General features: G+C 41.5%; 1 protein-coding gene across 2 annotated transcripts in view; it reads right to left on the reverse strand.

The window, feature by feature from the left end:
* LOC148010225 (O-fucosyltransferase 15-like) overlaps positions 1-12,879 on the reverse strand; it is a 51,230-nt gene extending 38,351 nt beyond the window's left edge. Inside the window, exon 1 of one of the 2 annotated variants that reach the window (XM_087672418.1) lies at positions 11,981-12,879. In XM_087672418.1, coding sequence (XP_087528544.1) covers positions 11,981-12,475 — 495 coding nt within the window. In that variant the 5' untranslated portion in view covers positions 12,476-12,879. The remainder of the gene's footprint in view (positions 1-11,980) is intronic. The other variant, XM_087672419.1, reaches the window with a different exon arrangement.
* Positions 12,880-20,372: the final 7,493 nt, after the last annotated feature.

Raw genomic sequence — 20,372 nt, forward strand, 5'->3', positions numbered from 1 at the left:
AGGACAGCCCTACATCTGATGATGAGAAGGCTGAAATGGCCAAGATTCCATATGCTTCAACTGTTGGCAGCTTGATGTATGCTATGGTTGCTACACGTCCTGACATTGCCTTTGCAGTGGGAGTGGTTAGCAGATATATGGCAAACCCTGGCAAAAAAGCATTGGAAAGCAGTGAAAGGTATTATGAGATACCTCAAAGGCACAAGTGATTTGTGCATCTGCTTTGAAAAGCAGAAAGCATCTGTCGTTGGCTTTACGGATGCAGACTATACTGGTCATGCGGACTGTAGAAAGTCCACTTCTGGGTATGTGTTTACCTTCACAGGAGGAGCAGTCTCTTGGATCTCCAGGCTACAGAAGTGTGTTGCATTGTCTACTACAGAGGCAGAGTATGTGGCTGCTACTGAGGCATGCAAGGAGGCTTTATGGCTTTCACGTCTGGTGGGAGATCTTGGCATTACAGAGTTACCCGTTCTTCATTGTGATGGTCAGAGTGCTATCATGCTAGCACGGAATCCCGTCTTTCATGCAAAGACGAAGCACATACAGGTGAAGTATCACTTCATCAGAGATGTACTTGACAGCAAGAGCATTGAGCTTGTCAAAGTGCATACAGATGATAATCCTGCAGATCTTCTCACGAAGGGTCTTCCAGCAGAGCGGTTTGCTCATTGCCGACAGATGATGGGAGTTGGATAGATATATGTATTTCAGCTTTGTACATACTTAGACTTAGCTGATTCTTTTCTCCTCTTAAGGCACATTGCCTTTAGGTGGGAAGTTGTTGGGAATAAAGGGCCATCGTGCCTTTTATATGTGCACGGGTGTGAACACACCCTTAGCACACTTGTACTTTCATATATATCTATCTAAAAACCTAAAGTGGTACACACTTCAATTGTACCCAAGAACATCTTGCATCTCTCGCTCTCACTCGCTGCTGTTGCTCACGTGTTTTGCTCTTTACCTGACATTTCATCGCCGGACATTGCATCTCCGCAGCGCATCACTCACTTCACCACCTCTGCATCCCCCTACCTTGATCTTCTAAACCCATAGCCTTTTTTGCCATCCTGTAAGGTCTATCTAAGCAGACCCCTAGGGGGAAGGGAAACCCCTCGAGGATCTACTCACCCCAATAACTTCCCTACTAGTCTCAGTAGTTTTACAAATGGAGAAAAAGAAGACATTTGCTATAGTAGTCCATCTCCAAATACCTTCAATCCCCCCCCCACCAATAGCAAAGTCTTTACCATGGAAGTCTTACCTCTTGTAGCAGCTGAAAAAAGTTCAAGGAGAGTAACAATGAAACACGAAATGATCAAGAAGGAGGAACACATCAAAGAACTTGGTGCACAGATCGGATGCTCTATACATGCGTAGTGAATGCCGAAAGGTCCCCAAGAACAAAGAACTCTACAAACCTTCATAATTTCAAGTACAAAGCAAAAGCAAATTTGCACGACATGAGATAAAAAGACAAATTAGGTACAATCTCCCCCCATGCCCTTGTATGAGTGCTTCACAAGGCATGTACTTATAGATTTATTTATCTTCAAGCCCAAAAATAGCCCACTTTACATATAGCATGCTTTTGCTTTTGCATTTGCATTTGCCCAAATATAAAGTAAGGCGTTTGGGCGTCCAAAAGTCAAGCTGTGCCCAAATACAAATATCAAATAATGAAGTATTTAACCGACTGCCTATGTGCATACAAGATAATAAATGTTTTATCAAGCGCTTTAATAAATAAGCGCGCTTAAATAAATATTGGCGCCACTTCTTTAGTGATAAAAAGCACACCCATTAAAAATAGTAATGTTTCTAGGCATTTAGATTCACGTCATCGCCCGATGCTACCCAACACCATGGCCGCCTGCTCTACACATCAACTGAAGCATTCACACTTATTAGAAAATAATAAAACCAAACAAAGTGAATACCTAGCAGTCTTCAGATACAAAATAATTAAATAGGTTGAAACTCTGTCCTAACCTTAATTTAATTCGAGTGCGGACTCTAAACTCGTAAACATCTATTAATTTAATATATTTTACGGAATCACCCGCTATGGAACCACCCACGTGCACATTAAATTAATCTGACACCCGAAAAGGACAAGCGTCCCCGTTAGCTTCTCACACAAGGAATCCACCTTGTGTACAAGCTCCAACAAATAAATAGTTTCTCCCAGAATCCACCGCGGAATATGCCTCTTGGCATCATACCCCCCCAAGTGGAATAGCAATTGTCCTCAATTGCTATTAGCTCAATGTGGAGCAAGCAACAGTTAGGAGTAAACACATAGGTCACAAGTATGCATCCATTTGGGCCTCTTCAACAGGATGATTTTTAAACTTAACCAAATATCTAGAATATCTACGGCCAGTTCTAGTAGTCATAAAGTCAGTGTCTAGAATAGTTTCAAATTCAAGGATTTCAGATTCTTCTTCTAACAAAGGACATATTCATAAATAGGGTGGACAGGTAATTGGCCTCTAAAAGGTCGTAACAAATTGATATAAAAAGTATTATGGATCTTCCAATGTTTGGATAGTTCTAACAAATACGATATTTATAGATAGGATGGACAAGTAATTGGCCTCTAAAAAGTCATAACAAACTGATATGAAAAGTATTATGGATCTTTCAATGTTTGGATAGTTCTAATTTAAATGCATTGTCATTGATCTTGTGAATTATTTTAAAAGGTCCATAAAACCTAGCTGCTAATTTAGCATAGTGTTTCTCAACACTTTTTAATCTTCTCTTTTCAATGCGTAACTAAATATAATCACCAACATTGAAACTCATGGCTTGTTTTTTCTTATTAGCTTGTTTAGCGTATGATTGTTGAGCTTTCGCAATCATATCTTTAACTTGAGCAGCATGCGTATTGGCAATATCATTAACAGCTTTAACTTTATTCGACAATAATATGGCAGGTGTAGACAATCTATGTCCATAAATAATTTCAAAATGTACTTTATGAGTAGTTGTGTGTAGTGTATTATTGTATGGAAATTGAAGTAGATGCAAATGTGTGTCCCATGTTTGTGGTTTTGAAATTGTGTATGCACACAAAAAATCTAAAATTGTTCTATTAGTAGCTTCTGTTTGCCCATTGGTTTTAATATGGAATACAAATGAAAAATCAATCTTAGTACCCAAATTAGCAAACAAAATAGTCCAAAAATTATTGCAAAATCTAGAATCACGATCAAAAATAATAACTTTTGGCAAACCATGATTAGTGAAAATAGTCTGCAGCTTAAGATGCAATTAATGTTTTTTTTGCAGGGTAAAAAATATATGTGTTTACTAAATAGATCTACTATCTTAATTCAAGCTGAAAGCTTAACCATTAGCACTTTATAAAGCAGATGTTCACATTGTGATACTCCCAAATCAGTTTTGAAGCTTCAGTAAGCCCATGTTCCTGCCTGCAACTTGGCTAAACGAATTTACATTAAGTAGGCTATCACGCGCAATCTATGCGGAAGACTATTTTGCTTGAAAGAAGACCATTTTCAATTGCCGTACCCGAGAAAAGCAAGATTGTAAAAGCAAAAGCATACTAATTAACAAAGCAAGTTCATGGTGATCTTATTTACACGTGACTAGAGAACGATCGATGCATCTTTAATCAAAACCAAGATGTCGTATCATAACATGGACGATTTTATGGACGAAGGTCATTTGCTAGAGCCGACTATGGGACAAAAATTGGATTTAATCATGATGCAGCTTTAAAAAAAGCGAAGGGAACGTCAAAGCTTGCAAGCACGACTGGCTACATTTCAATAATCTACTGTCGAGTAAGACGGAGCGCAACCTGAAGATGTCATTTGACGTACTATTGATACAACGCTCGATGTAAAGGCTCTTAGGAAAGAGGCCAAGATAAATAAAAGAAGTTTTAAATTTCACACTTTTAATTAGCAATGTGATGGCAAAATTGTTCTTGCTTTTATTAGTCAGTTTGACGACTATTTTCATAAAGAGCAATATGCTGAAAAAAATAAACTTAAATGCATCACTAACCATCTAGCAAACATAGCATCATTATAGTGGGTTATTCTCCGCAAGAGTATTGATTGTCCCCTTACTTAGAAAGCTTTTCAAAAGAAATTTTTACGAAATTTCCTTCCACCTTAATTCCATGAGAAAGCCATCAAACAATGGGATCTCTTACAACAAAGAGATCGTAAATCCATCTTGCAATACATTGAGCGTTTCTAGAGTGCCTAACTTCAACTTCGAATACTTGAAGATCTTTCTGAGATGACCCACAAACACAAGTACATCTCCCGTTTGCTTGGTCACTTCTATGCGGAAGTGAATATATTCAAGCCAAAAACTTTGAAAGATATGATTTCTTTAGCGCATGATGCGGAGGATAAAATTCGTAGACAAGAAAAGCGACCGCAACAATTTTCGATTAATGGTAACTTTGATACAAAGCAATTCAATTCTAACTTCTAAAAATTCAATCAAAATCGCTTTGCTCTTTCTTTCCGTAAACCCTAGACTCGATCTCTTGCTTTACCATCAACTACTAATTCTGACCCTAAGTCTTCCCTCCAATTAATTCCTAATATATCCAAACTTTCAGTCCTTACCAACAATGTCTCCAAAGCAAAGCTTATGCTTTGCTATAAGTGTCATCAGCCTAGACACTTAGCAGCAAACTGTCAGTCCAAGAAGCAACCTGTTCAAATCAATCACTTGGAAGCAACTAAAGGCGAGAACTATGAAGATATCCTAGACTTCACTAAAGATGATGATGATATCGGCAATGCTTCAAATACTTTACTAGATATGCCAAATCCTCATTCGTTATTAACAATAAGATGTTTTGTATATGGTCAAGAAAATATTGTTTTCCATAATAATGGAAGTACATATGATTTTATTTCTGCAAAGTTGGTAAAAGAATTGAATTTATCTACTATTCCAAATCATTATCACACAAAGGCTGCATTCTTAAGCACTAGATACAATGATAAACAAGAAGTGATTTAGAGATTAAATTCGGTGATTATGTCGAGCGCAAAAAATTCTTGCTTGTGCCTTTGTAAGCTAGTGATATTACTTTAAAAATGCCTTGGTGTCACAAATATAATCCTGAAAAAGATTATTCTACACATTTCATGAAAATTCATTTCAACTAAAACCAAATCACATTATATAGATTGCACACCTTTGATAATTTTTCACTGCTCAGTCACACACAGGCTAAACGTGTATTGAGAAAATATAGTAAATTATATTTAGTATGGGTAAATAAAATTAAAGCTAAGGAAAATAATATACATCCTAAACATGCACAATTTTTTTCACAATTTAAAGATTGTTTTGTTTTTTATTTATCACTTGGTTTACCACCTACACGTCTTGAAAATCATAAAATAGATTTAATCCCAAATTCTCAACCATCGTATAAAGCGCCTTATAGACATAATCAAATTGAACAAAAAGAAATCCAAACAAAAATTGAGGAATTGTTCAACCGAGGACTCATTAGACCCAGTAGTTCTCATTTTGGTAGATCTGTCCTATTAGTTAAAAAGAAAAATAATACCTATAGGGTGGCATTGACTATCATGCCCTAAACAAAATCACTATTAAGAATAGATATCCGATCTCTAGGATAGACGACCTCATGAATAAACTACAAGGGATCACTGTTTTTAGTAAGATAGATCTCAAGTCTGGATATCATAAAGTACGCATGGATACACCTGATATTTTTAAGACTGCATTTAAAACTCAGTTTGGTAATTATGAATTTCTTGTTATGCCTTTCAATTTAACCAATGCACCAGCTACATTTAGTCGTATGATGAATCATATATTTTTGAAGTATCAAAATTATATGATTGTTTTCTTTGATGATATTTTGGTTTTCAGTAAGAATGAGAATGAGCATTGTAAATATCTATCTTTAGTTTTCAAATTGTTAAAAGAGAATCAATTGTATCCTAATCCTAACAAGAGTGAATTTTTCGAAACTCAAATTGAATACTTAGGCCACATTGTTTCTTCTGAAGGTATTCACGTCGATTCTAAAAAAATAGAGGCAATTTTAAATTGGCCAATTCCTAAAAATTTGCATGAGTTACATTTTTTCTTAGGCCTTGCCAACCTTTAAAGAAAATTTGTGAGAAATTTTTCATTGCTTGCATTGCCTTTGATGAAATTGTTAAAGAAATGTGTTGTGTTGTGTATCGTTGATCTGACAACCAGCAAAAGTCTTTTAATTTGTTGAAGCATGCTTTAACACATGCACCTGTCTTGCAATTACTTGATTTTAGTCCATCATTCTTCCTAGTAGTCACTAATGCTAGCGGATCAAGAATAAGAGCTCTCCTCGTGCAAGATTCATATCTCATAGTCTATTCTAGTTGCAAACTTAAGCCTTCTGAGTTGAAGTATTCCACATATGATAAAGAATTATTAGCTGTAGTTCAAGCCTTACGTCAATGAAAATGCTATTTGATGGGATTTGAATTTATAATTAAAACTAACCAGCAAAGTATTAAACATCTCCTTAATCAATCGCAAATTTCTGACCGCCATATTAAATGGGCTGCTTTCATTCAAAGTTTTCATCTACTTATTCAATATCAACCAAGAAGAGAAAATATTGTTGCCAATGCATTGAGTAGAAGACCAAGTATCCATAATATTTCCGTTCTATCCTTTAATTCCCTTACTCTTATGAAGGATATCTATGACCATTACCCTACTTTTCAAGCTGATTAAAACAAATTAGTCATTAATAACTAGATTCCAATTGATTCTTTGTCTTATTCTGATGGATTTAAATTTTATGAGAAAAGATTGTGCATCACTGTTGAATTTAGATTAATTATATTACATAAATTCATTGTTCTCTATATCAAGGTCATAGAGCTATTATTTCCACTTTAAGAACATTGGTTGAAGATTTTTACTAGCCGCAAATACAATCTAATATTTCTAACTTTGTTTCTGAGTGTTTAATTTACCAAAGAGTCAAGTTACACCATGGTAAGAAATACGGTTTGTTAATGCCTTTACCAATTCCTGGCCGTTCATGGAAACATATTTTAATGGATTTTATAACCGATTTGCCTAATACACATGTTAATCACAATATGATTTGAACTACAGTAAATCGATTTAGTAAATAAGTATATTTTCTACCATGCAAAAAAACATTAACTGTATCTCAAGCTGCACAATTGTTTTTTAAGACTATTTTCATTAATCATGGTTTGCTGAAAGTTATTATTTATGATTATGATTCTAAATTTTGTAATTATTTTTTAACTACTTTGTTTACTAATTTGGATACTAAGATTGATTTCTCATCTGCATTCCATCTTAAAACCAATGGACAAACAGAAGCTACTAATAGTACAATTTTAGATCTTTGGCGTCCATACACAATTTCAAAACCACAAACATGGGATACACATTTGCATCTACTTCAATTTACATACAATAATACACCGCATACAGCTACTCATAAAGCACCAGTTGAAATCATTTATGGACATAGATTGCTTATACATGTTACATCATTGTCGAATAAAGTTAAATCTGCTGATGATATTACCAATACACATGCTACTATTTTTACTCAAGTTAAAGATATGATTGTAAAAGCCCAACAATCATATACTAAATAAGCTAATAAGAAAAGACAAGCTATGAGTTTCAATATTGGTGATTATGTTTGGTTACACATTGAAAAGAGAATATTGAAAAGTGTTGAGAAACACCATGTTATTAAATTAGCACCTAGATTTTATAGACCTTTCAAAATAATTCACAAGATCAATGACAATGCATTTAAATTAGAACTGCCCAAACATTGAAAGATCCATAATACTTTTCATATCAGTTTACTATGACCTTTTAAAGACGAATTACATGTTCACCTTGTCTATGAAAATCCTCATTTATTAGAAGGAGAGACTGAAATCCTTGAACCCGAAACTATTCTAGACACTGACTTTATGACTACTAGAACTGGCCGTAGATATTCTAAATATTTGCTTAAGTTTAAAAATCATCCTGTTGAAAAGACCCAATGGATGCACGCCCGCGACCTAAGTACTTATCCCTCACTGCTTACTCTACATTGAGCTAACAGCAATTGAGGACAATTGCTATTCCACCCCGCGGGTGTGATACCAGGAGGCATATTCCACGGTAGATTCCGTAAGAAACTATTTATTTGCCGAGACTCGTGCACAATGAATCCACTGGTACGCAGATCGGATGTTGTATGCGTACGTAGTGAATGCCAAAAGGTTCCCAAGAACAAAGAACTCTACAAACCTTCATAATTTCAAGTACAAAGCAAAAGCAAATTTGCACCACATGAGACAAAAAGACAAATAGGATGCAATCTCCCTCCATGTCCTTGTGTGAGTGCTTCACAAAGCATATATTTATAAATTTATTTATCTTCAAGCCCAAAAATAGTCCACTTTACAAATAGCATGCTTTTACATTTGCGTTTGCCCAAATATAAAGTAAGACGTTTAGGCGTCCAAAAGTCGAGCAGTGTCCAAATACAAATATCAAATAATGAAGTATTTAACCGAGTGTCTATGTACATACAAGATAATAAATGTTTTATCAAGCGCTTTAATAAATAAGCGCGCTTGAATAAATATTGGTGTCACATCTTTAGTGATAAGGAGCACACCCATCAAAAATAGTACTTTTTCTAGGTATTTGAATTCAGGTCATCCCCCGATGCTACCCCAACGCCATCTCGCATGCTCTACACATCAATCAAAGCATTCACAATTATTAGAAAATAATAATAACCCAACAAAAGTGAATGCCTAGCAATCTTCAACTACAAAATAATTAAATAGGTTGAAACTCTGTTCTAACCTTAATTTAATTCGAGTGCGTACTCTAAACTCGTAAACGTCTATTAATTTAATATGTATTTTACGGAATCGCCCGGTATGGAGTTACCCACGTACACATTAAATTAATATGACGCCTGAAAAGGACAGACATTCCCGTCAGCTTCTCGCACAAGGAATCCACCTTGTGTACGAGCCCCGACAAATAAATAGTTTCTCACGAAAACTACCGTGGAATATGCCTTTGGCATTAGAACTGCAAAAACAGCTAAGGCAGGAAGAATGAACAACAAAAAGCAAAGAAAGAGTTCATAATACAATCATTACAAGCAAAATTAACCAACCAAATATAAAAAGTGAATTAATCTAATTCAACACATTTTTGTGAAGAGGTTATATCAGTACCTAAGGAAAATGAGAGGATTGAAAGTAACAAGAGAGAGAAGGATTTGTGGTCTCCCCCTAGATGGGATAGGGAGAGGTGAGAATCTTGCTCCAGAGCTTGAACAATCATTTTAGAAACTAGAAACAAATGTTTTATTAGCACAGTTACGCAAGGTTGTCCCTTTCATAGATTTAGGAGAGTCCATTAGCAAATGAGTTGACCCCACTCTTGTCAGAAGTGGTGCAGCAATGAAAGCGTAAACATAATTTGTAATAAACTACTGAAACACAAGACAAGAGAAAGAGAAAGAAAAAACACAATACAGATGAGAACTCAAATGTATGCTCGAGAAATGAAATCCATATATCAGACACAAGATTGTCGAATACAACAATGAGTCACTGGCTCCATGGGCACTGGCATCGAATCCTCTCTCCATGGGACCTCCAGGTGGTGAACTAAACAACTAAGGAGGAGCAGCCCAGAATAAATAGGCATGAATAATGCCAAAATATATGTCACGTCGGCCAAAAATAAATGCCCAATATGACCAAAAAATGACACAATAAAAAATGCCTAAATAGCCTAAATAATATGCCCAAGCCTCTGCAACTCAAACTCACACATGAGCTGACATATCTGCTAACAACTCCAGCCTAAAGATCAACCAATATATGCCAATGGGCTGACCCCACTCCAGCTTAAAGATCAACCAATAGAATTAGCCAAAGTCAAAGAGACACAAAGAAATGATAAGTAGGTAGTGTATCGAGGAGGAAAAGCAGTCATCAAGGAGTTCCATACCCCGCTTTCCCAGAAATAAAGTATCTTCTAATGGGATTTAGCTACCCTCTATTTTTGTAATGGAATTCAATGTTGTAATTAAAGCTCTTGTGAGTCATAAGAGCTTAGAGTTTATTCCATTTAGTCATTTTTCCTTTTCTTTCTTTTTATGTGCCTTCATGGCACTAATACCCAAAGAGGAATGTAATGAATCATTTGATCTGTCCAATAGGTCAATTTTAGCCTCGGAAGGATGTTAATAGAGCTCTCTCTCTCTCTCTCTCTCTCTGCAGGTACAGATTGCTGCCAGAACAGTGCATCAGTTCTGGTCCATTTCTCTCTGATCAGGGTGCAATCAGTACTGTAATATAGCTCAGGGAAGAGGACGCCAATGCAGAGCAGACAAGGTATAAACATCCCATGGCTGCACAGTAGTCCTAAGATAAACCATCTCTCTCTCTCTCTCTCTCTCGCTCTCTCTCTCTCTCTCTCATCCCATGGCAAGGTATAAACATCCCATGGCTGCACAGTAGTCCTAAGATAAACCATCTCTCTCTCTCTCTCTCTCTCTCTCTCTCTCTCTCTCTCATTAGCAGCTGCTTCCATGAAGACCAGCCAGAAATACAGTTGAAGGAAGGTGGTTGTGCTGAAATGCAGTCACTGCTAGATGAAACACAGCAGCAATTAAGTAGCAGCACAAAACACTACCAAAACTTAAGCCAAACAGGTCACCTAGGCTGCTGAGGCTAACTGATGGTCTCCAAGGGCTGACCATGGCTTGTGCGAGCTGGAAACGCAAAAGGCTGCGCAGAAAAACTCAGAAATCAGTAAGGTGAGAGAGTGTTACTGATGAAAGTGAAGTGGCTCAGCTGACAAGCTGTTCTAATATAGACTCATGAACTAAAAATGACACATAACCTAAAAGTGACAAATGACCTAAAAACTGGCACAAAGAATGGGCCCAACAACATGGGCAAGCCCAAAGGACAATGACAACAAAATGGACAAAGTGGACCAAAACGACCTAAATGACCATGGTTGAACAAAGCTCCTTATGTCCCTCACTAACTCAATGAAGTGCTTACAGTTGATAAAGGCACCCTCCTGCACCCCTCAGCAGTTAATACACCCATTTGAAGGTCAATATTATAATCCCCAGTTTATATTGGTCTAAGTAGAACACCTTTCATGATGGGAAAGCTGATTCACACAAAGTACACTCGTAGCAACACATGAACATAAAGCGCATTCTGTGCATACCTAGTAAAACCATCATCAGCCTCCATTGGAATATCCCCCTCTCTGACTAGACCAATGTCCTGAGAAACTCCACACTTGATCTTGCTGTGGGAAGAATGAATCTCCCCAAACCAAGAGCAGTGCTTGCACATATGGCAGGTAGCACCGCCATCAACTATCCAATCATCTGAAGAGATAAGGAACCAAGAAACTACCTGAGAGTTGTAGCCATGGGAGGATAGCAAACATCCACATCTAGAGAGGCATGCTTTGGAGGTGTATCAGATAGAGCTGCCACTCACCCTCAATAACATCTAGAAACGCATGCTTTGTGGGTGTATTAGATAGAGCTGACTATTCGATGAACTGAAGCTACTGAGGTGTGAATTCTATTGGCGTGTGTTGACCTTTCTGAGTGCTCTTAATATGTGCCGGTACTAGCACCACGTGGAGCTGCATGGCAATTAAGTCCCATCTTCCTCAACAACCATCTTCAGTTTTCGAATCATTTAATTGTGCAAAGAAATTGAAGGGGGGTCAATTTAGTTGCCACAGTACTCTGCCATTACTTTACCCAGAAAATGAAGCAAGTATGCATGTTTTCATTTCCTACTATCAGTCCATTGATAATACACAAGCACACCATTTGACAAAACAAAAGGGTTGCCAACAAACGTAGATCTTGGTACTGCACCTGAAGCAGACCGGGCAAATGCTGAAGACCGTCATCTGCAAGAGGTGGGGCCCCTCGCAATCGGGAAAGCATCCACCAATCAAAGAGAAAGAAGACCAATATACACAGGAGCAAGGCAAGGATGTTCCTGATACTCTTCTTATCGAAACTGTGCTTTCGTTTTACTTTCTTGCTGAGCGACGTAGGCCGGCGGATGGGAGAGTCATCAGAGGAGAGCCTGCTACCTAGTCTGCCATTCTCTCTGGCTGAAGGGACCCCTGCTAGGAGATTTGCCAGCGCAGCCTGCCTACTCCTCGGAGTGGAAGGGGATCTGGAGAACACGGGGCTTGCCGTTCCACGCAAAGGGAGAAATTTATGAGGGTGGATCTCCATACCTCGTGAAGAGGAAGCGCCATTAGGATCATTATCTTGTGGAGGTTCAGGCTCTGCTCCTGCTGGTGGTGCCATGGAGGAGAAAGGCTCGCCCATAGATCTCGACCCACGGGGAGTCCCCATGAGAGGAGACCGGACCGAGCGTCTGAGTGACAAGGAGCATGAGCCACACACGAGCCTGTTACTGTTCCGCCATCTCTTCCCAATTTTCGCCTGAAGAACGCTTGCCAGAGAAGTTGTGGGCAAGAATTGTATATTGGCCGGCCAGTGTGGATTTGATTCCCCGTGTCAAGCACAGACAGATTCGCTGGAAGCTTGTATGGAGTAACCCTCCTCGAGTCCCTTGTACACCATACCATCAAAATCTTTGTCGTAAAAGCATCATAAGAGAAGATATGACGACGGCCTCAAAGGCGAGCTGGTTCATGCTAGCAAAGGGTGCGCACTGTGTGTATTCATGCTTGGTTCGATTCTCAAGAATCACAGCGTAAATGGGGTTGTAACCTAGTGGTTCTCAAGGACAAGAGAGCCAATGGGGTTATAGCCTAGCGGCTTGAGTATGGGTTGAGTACTGAAGGTATGTAAGTTCAAATCTTAAGTTCTACTTCTCGTGTGTTACAAAACATTATGCGTGTAAAGATGTTTTCAGCCTTCAAGGTAGTTCATATTTTCTCAAAAGCCCTAAGTGTTATCTTATAGACTAAATGGATATCACTTCTAAAAAGACAAAGGTCGAAGGCATTTTCAACATACGACTTACACAATCTACAAATTCCTTATGCCTTGTTTTATTTTTTATATATCATACCCTCCTTATAACTAATGCTCTTATCATAGCCTAGATATGTTGGGGGTAAAGGCTCCTTTGCCTACACCGCCTTGTATTTGTTGAGCTAAAACGCGCTTTTCAACTAATTAGCAGTCTTAAACAGTCCCAAAACACACTTAATTAATGAAAAACCCTAAAAAGGAGAGCAGTCCGAGAGAGTTTCAGTGGTCTCCCAAAAACCCCTAATTTTTGGGGCACCCTTCTACATCTATAAATAGACAAGCTGCCCCCATTCAGCCTCGTTCTATCTGTGCAAGTGTTAACCCCAACACGAAGAAAGCAAAAGGAAGTGGAAAAGACGCAGGGCAAAGGCGGAAAAAAGGTAGCCCGACTAAAGAAAGAAAAGGAGAAAATGCCAAAAGCGCAAGGGCAACCTTAAAAGTCCAAGGCAAAGGCAAAAGGGGAAAGGCGCATTTTAAAATAAAAAGGCGCCCCCTGAAATCTTGTAAAAGAGCGTCGGGCTCTCACCCGTGCAATTTGTAAATGTAGACGGGCAGTGAACAGGAAGCTAGGAAGATAGAAGGACAATGGGAAAAAGGGCCTAGGCTATGGCCGGCCATGTAAAAAGGGGAAAAGGGGATGACCGCCCAAAAGGGATTTAGGGTTTTGTATATAAAGTTAAAAAGTGAATGAGAAGCTCATTCTTGTGTGTGGCCAAAAGTAGCTCTCCTCTTCTTCTTCTTCTTCTTCTTCTTTTTGTTTGCTTGAGCTTGTGCTTGAGAGAGGGAGTGTGAGAGTGTGAGGGAGTGAGTATGTGAGGGTGAGGGACCGAGGAGGAGAAGCTCTCCATCTTCTCCTCTCTTCTTCTCTTCTCTTGTCTTGCTCGCAGACATGGAGCTTGGAGTGTGGAGCTTGAGAATGGAGCTTGCTTGAACTTGTACTTGGATCGTGGAGCTACCGGAGTGCACGGGAGAGGAGGTAACTCGAACGGCATCAAGGTAAGTTCACTACACCCATAAGGTATGCATTGCGCGTCGGCTATGTGAGAGGTAGCCATTAGTGCTCGGCTTGGAACGCTTGAATCAATAAGCGGTCCGTGGGTCTTGGCGGTTGAGTGAAAGCCCCCACATTTTGGTTCCGTTGCCGGGACCAACGGATTCAAGCCTTGAGTGCTTGCGCGCTTCGAATCGAGCATTGGAGTAGGGTTTCCCCGAACCGGTGCTTGAGGTAGATAGGTAGGAAGCGAGAGGGTTGAAGAGGATATTACATCTCCTTGGCAAGTAGGTTTTTTGCTTTCTTGAGATTTATGTTGTGGAATGGAGTAGTGTAGGTATTTAGTTTGTGATTTGGATGCATTTAGGATAGGAAAAAACAAAGAAAAAAAAAGCAAACAGTAGGGTTGTCTGTTGCTGTATAACAGGCTAAAACAGGGAAACAAGGGACCAAATTCAAGTTTCTGGGTGAGACAGGGACAGGGAACTAGCTGTAAGGTTCTGCAGTGCTGGGAAAGGACCTTAAGAGGCCTGGGAGGCCAGGACAGACCCCAGTTCCTTGGTTTGCCTTGTGTGTGTGTGAGAGAGAGAGAGAGAGAGAGAGAGAACTTCTGGTTCACAGGACGAGGGAGCACAACCCCGATTTCTAGGCGCCGGCGATTCGTGCTGCTCCAGGTGAGTCTGGTGTTTTCCAACAAGTGCTCTAGTCAGATCTAGAAAATCGGTGGTGATTGTGTGCAGCAGACAGTGAGGAGGGGTCAAACGCACGGGAATCGCGCCCGCCGACCGCCGACGCAGTCGGACCAACTCGCAGTGGTCCGATTCCCAGAATCGGACCACCCGAGTTCGAGAGTCAGACCGTCTGATTTCCAAAATTGGACCGCCCTACTGAGAGTGAGTCGAACCAGTCTAGTCCGATTCCCAGAATCGGACTAGCCCGATCGAACGTGCCACGTGGCACTCGGACCACTCGGACTCGGACCACTCGAACCAACCCGTCCGATTTTGAGAATCGGACGCTCGGACCAACCTGTCCGACTCGAACACTCGGACACTCGGACCAATCCATAATCGGACCTGCCAGAATCGGACCACCCTGTCCGATCCAATTCCCAGAATCGGACCACGTTGAAAATCAAACCACTTTTGATCCGACTCCCAGAATTGGACGTGATCAAAATCGGACCACTAGACTGATTGGACCAACCCAAAATCGGACGTCCGATTCTGATAATCGGACTCCTGAAAATCGGACATCTTAGAATCGGACAAAAAACTGTCAAAATTAGACATGTATCTAGAACACAAGTTTTGACACATCTAAACCCCGAGATTGACCCCAAAGGCTATGTAGAGCTAAAGGCACATCACAGATCCATCACTGGGCTAAAATTTAGAGCACTGAGTTCAAAATCTGGCTATAAACGGTCCTCCAAATTGAACCCTAATGTAGTAATGGCTCTACACGAGCATGTGTCCTCACTTACAAAAGAGCAACCAAAAGCCCATACCCAAACAGAGAGAAACAGAGACCCTAGAACATCAATGGGCCAAACTAGCCATCAAGGGCAAAAAGGCCACGCCATGAGAACACAAAGACATTGTGTTCAGACCGTGTCTAGTCAGAACAGAATGCAACTTCAGCAAGCTACAAATGCGAATATGACTAGACATGACACTCTTGACGAGAGATGTACCTTGAATAGCATTGGACTGATGATCCAAGACAGTAGTGGAGAATCCACATCTGGTCGTGCATTCGAGAACTCAAGGGCATCTGTCAGAAGGCTTAAATTCACAAGCCAAGACCCGGAAGATGAAGACATAGTATCACCTGCTTATCTTAGGGTCAAACTCACCGCAAAAAGAGAGCATATTATCGATGCTCTAATTGATGAAGGAGCAGATTTTAATATCTTGACCTATGAATCATGGACCCTACTAGGACAACCAGAGCTCACACCGACTAGTGCAACCCTTAGCCCTTATGGGAGACATCCACAAGCACTCATAGGGAAGTGCAAAATCCTTGCGACAATTGAAACAGAAAGCTTTCCCATCCTATTTCATGTTCCTCCAAATAGTGCTAGCTACGGGAAAGAAACCCTCCTAGGAAGACCCTTTAAAAGGGCGACCAAGTGTGAGGCCGACTATGTAGCACAGAGGATACACCTGACACTACCAAGTGTGAGGATAGTCATAATCTTTAGCAAGGGTGACCTCATCAAGCCTCAAGGGAAAGGCAAGGAAGCTGCTGACGTAATAGTCAAGCCTACTAACGAGAGCAAGAACTTGTTGGAAGAGTTAATACAAGCACAGGTCGAACAACGAGAACCAGTGAGTGAGGCCAGGCCTGAAACAAGAAGGTCAAGAGACAATGCCAAGGACGGGCTTTGGACTTACAAATATCGTAGAAGACCCCAAAAGAAGCCCAAGCCTTATAGACGAAGGCATTGATGGAGAGTCAGCACAACGCCGCGATGGCTATCCAAGGCATTGCTATGTGCTCAAGGGTACTACGCAGGTAACCAATGGATTTGGGTACCAAAATCCCCTGCTAAACCGCCTCTATTAAAGGAACCTTTGATTCCCCAAGGGGAGAACAAGCATCATAGGCACAACATTGCTCAAGGCAAGGCTGATCGCTCAACAGAGCAAATGGCACAATCATCTAATAGCCTCGAGCAAATCATTCAACGAGTGCCAAGTCCACCTAAGAGTCCTAGATCTCCTACATCCCCTTTTTCCAAACAGACACAGGAAGCACAACAGCGGTTGTCAAGGAAAACTGCTCAATTCCAATTTCTATCTCCATCTAAGCTTCAAAATGTCCAAGAGGTGGGACATGGCTCCGTCTGTAGCTCTCGACCCAAGGATATGCGTGAGCAACCTAATGTGACCAGATCAACTCATACTCGATCTACACAAATGAGTGCTCAAAGGCCAACAAAAGACACAACCACTTCTGATCGCCCTAGGGACTTGGCACCGCAATCCACCAAAGGTAGCCAGCCCACTAAACTAGCTGCTACTACTTCCAATCAGGGATCACAGCAGTCACAGCCCTTGGCTATGACAATGCCCCTTGTGGAACGTGTCCTTAGTAGTTTACCTGTGGAGGAGGTGTCGCAACCAAATCCCTTGACAACTCCAGCACTTTCAAAGTGCCTAAAGCCTAGGACGGAGGAGTTAAACGCAGGGGAGTTGGTTGAAAAGCTAGACTCTCCGAAAAGAGCGGCAGTTGTGCCCTCACAACCGGGCAAGGCTATTCAGCAAACCACGGCTATGTCCCATAAGCACATACTAGAGAAGGGAAATGCTGAGGCCCAACCAAGCACATCAACGGTCGATATAGCCCAGGTGCCTGAATCGTTGAGAGAGGCACCTTCATTGACTAAGAAAAAGAGGAGAAAGCAGAGAAAACAACAATAGTTGCAGGTGGTTGTGGACCCCAAGAACATTGAGACGAAGGGCGCTGGAAAGCTGATGAATAAAGCATCGAGTCCATCCACTAATGAACCCACTGATGCCTCTCCTAATATCGGTGAAACTTCAGACACATCTGTGTGCTCTGACAAACCAAAGCAATAGTTGCCATCAACGGTTGCTTGCGACACTCTATCCACTGACAATGGAACTCGCATTGACCAATCAAGAGTGGATGCAACGCTGTTACAACAAGGTGACAAATCTGTACAAGTTACATCCGAGAAGAACCATGACGAAATAGCAGCAAAACCTCAGGAGAAGCATGAGAACCCCAAGGGCATAAGAAATCCTAGCGTTGACCAATCTTGCTCATCTAGGCCTGAGCCCCCAGCCATGCTAAAGCCTAAGGAAACTCTTAGAGCTTTGCATGAGATGGCAATCGAGCAAGCCCTCGTTGACCATAGAAGTGTCACAGAATGCTTAACTGAGTTGGAGGCTAAGCTCAAAGTGGTCGCGCGTGTCTACGTCCTTGCGGACATGGGCACGATCCCCAAGGAGTAGCTTGGAGATTACTTGACCTTCCCTCTATCATGGGAAGAACAAGAACATCTTAACGGGTACTACGACAGGCTCTTGCATGAACATATGCGACTCATCCCTGACGAGGAGGCTGACAAACTGCGCTTAACCGTCACGTTCAATGAAGTGCTATGCCGACCGAATCTCGTAGACATAGAGCTACTAAAGCGACTGTCAGCAGGCCAGAGTCAATTTGAGCAGCGTTGGTGCGAAAGCCGCGTTGTAATGGCCGAACTAGGGGCTGAGATCATGACGGTCTCAGAAGAGCGATTGGCCAAATGGCAGTCTCAAAGAGACCCAACCTACGTGGCACCAACTTCCCTTCGAGTGCTCACTGACATTCGGGGTACGGACTTAGTTGGGACTAGGCTACAGAACCCTTTGATTGATAAGGTTCTCACTGAGGAGGAGCTACATATTGCCAGTAGACTCGGTCAAGGTTCCATGCTACTCGACGTGGCAAAATATCTATTAATATTAAGTCAGCTGCCACGAATGCTAGATGCATGTGCCACGCTCCGGTACAACCCCGAGTTCTACACTTGGTTCTTATCCTCGTGAAGTGACATGGATTCATAAATATGTATATAAATAAACACTGCTTTTTGTGTCACCGTGTATAAACAACGTCAATAGACACAAGCAAGGATAGTCAGGCGCGCAGGGAGAAGAGTGGGGTCAGATAAACTAAGCCCCTCAAGTCCTCTTCTCATCAAGCATTTAAAAGTGTGTAATCAACCCTACCTCCAGGTGAGAGCATGCAACCCACGTTGCCGCCATAGGAAGCCTTGACCAACGACTCTGATGGTGTAGGCAGGGTGTAGTCCTTTCCAATACACCTGCTTCCCTTGTTAGTCTATTCTTTCGAGGATGTGCCCTGTCCCACTACAACCAGTCCATGTGACTTAGCATAAACTAATATCCGCTAATGACTAGAGGCCACGCGAACATCAGCATGGGGGCCATTCCTCTACAACAAACACCGCATGCCTCACCCCTCCCCTTCTTGTTATATGCGCTTCATAAACCACACTAAAACCCCTTCCATGCAAACAGTTGTACCCTGTATTAAGGTCTAACCCTTGGAGTGCGTCTTGCAGGTTTCCTTTTGCGGCGGACCGCATGGAGAATCATGGAGATCTAGCATGCAAAGACGCTCTTCGCAGAAGGCGGGAGCATGTGGCACGCGCCCCTCCACCAGAGCGCTATGTGCCCACCATCAAGAGGTAAGCCAAGAAGCGAGGCCCTAAGCGACATTGCCCAGGGCGAAGGCCGAAGAATCCTTGAGTCAAGAAAGCCGAGACTCGAAATGCGCAACGGGTGGTAGCACTAGTGGCACGAACTCCCAGCTCCCGCTCGGGCCCCAGATGCTCAAGGGCAGAAAGGGCAGCTCGGAAAGGGCAGAATTCAATGAATTGTTTAAAAACATTCTGGAAATAGTGGCGGCCCGAGACCACACCATTCATGTCCCGGCCGACATGTTCCCTGCTCAACCCCACGGGAGCCACACACCAGCAGAGCCCCAATCACCCGGTCACCCAGACTTGCCCCGCCTCGTACAAATCGAGTAGCCCATGATGCATAAAGGGCTTATCAAATGATAACTGGCCATAACTTTTTGTTTTAAATGGTTAACTGTTCCCGACTTGTTAAGTGTTGACATATTCCCGACTTGTATGAACTTTTCATATCTGCGTTTAATATATTTCACGCCTTTAGCAGAAGAAAAAGCTAATCAAGCGCAGGTTAACTGTTTAAGTCAACACCATAGCATTCAGGTCAGTGATGTCTCCTTGCATTGCACCGGTTTATTATAGTTGCGGCATATGCCGTGCATGTACTCTCATGATGCAACAAGTGGATACAGGATCAGACAGATCTTTGGGCGAAAGTGTTCAATGCCCGATCACAACAAGACCATCGATCCTCCAAGGAGCCGCGACAAAGCAACGCTGCCGAAATCACGAATCACCCGTGCCAACCGCCCACATTACATGGCCCAAAATGCATTCCTGGGTCACGCCCCTTTCTAGGTCAAGCTCTATAGTTGGCTCACGGTAATTGTTACCTCAATTGTACCAACGTCGCATGCGCCGCAAGGAGGTTGGCAATATCTCAAGTGTATCTCCCCCTTTCGACAGCTGCTTCTCTAACAACTAGGCTAGGGCACAATTATCATTGTACTATCCATTTTTTGAGCCTTTGAAGCTTAACATTTTCCAACCCATTGAAAGGCCGATAGCATCAACAT

This window comes from Lygodium microphyllum, chromosome 30 (assembly GCF_053477565.2).
Source record: "Lygodium microphyllum isolate KBCC chromosome 30, Lygodium_microphyllum_v1.1.10, whole genome shotgun sequence".
NCBI lineage: Eukaryota > Viridiplantae > Streptophyta > Polypodiopsida > Schizaeales > Lygodiaceae > Lygodium > Lygodium microphyllum.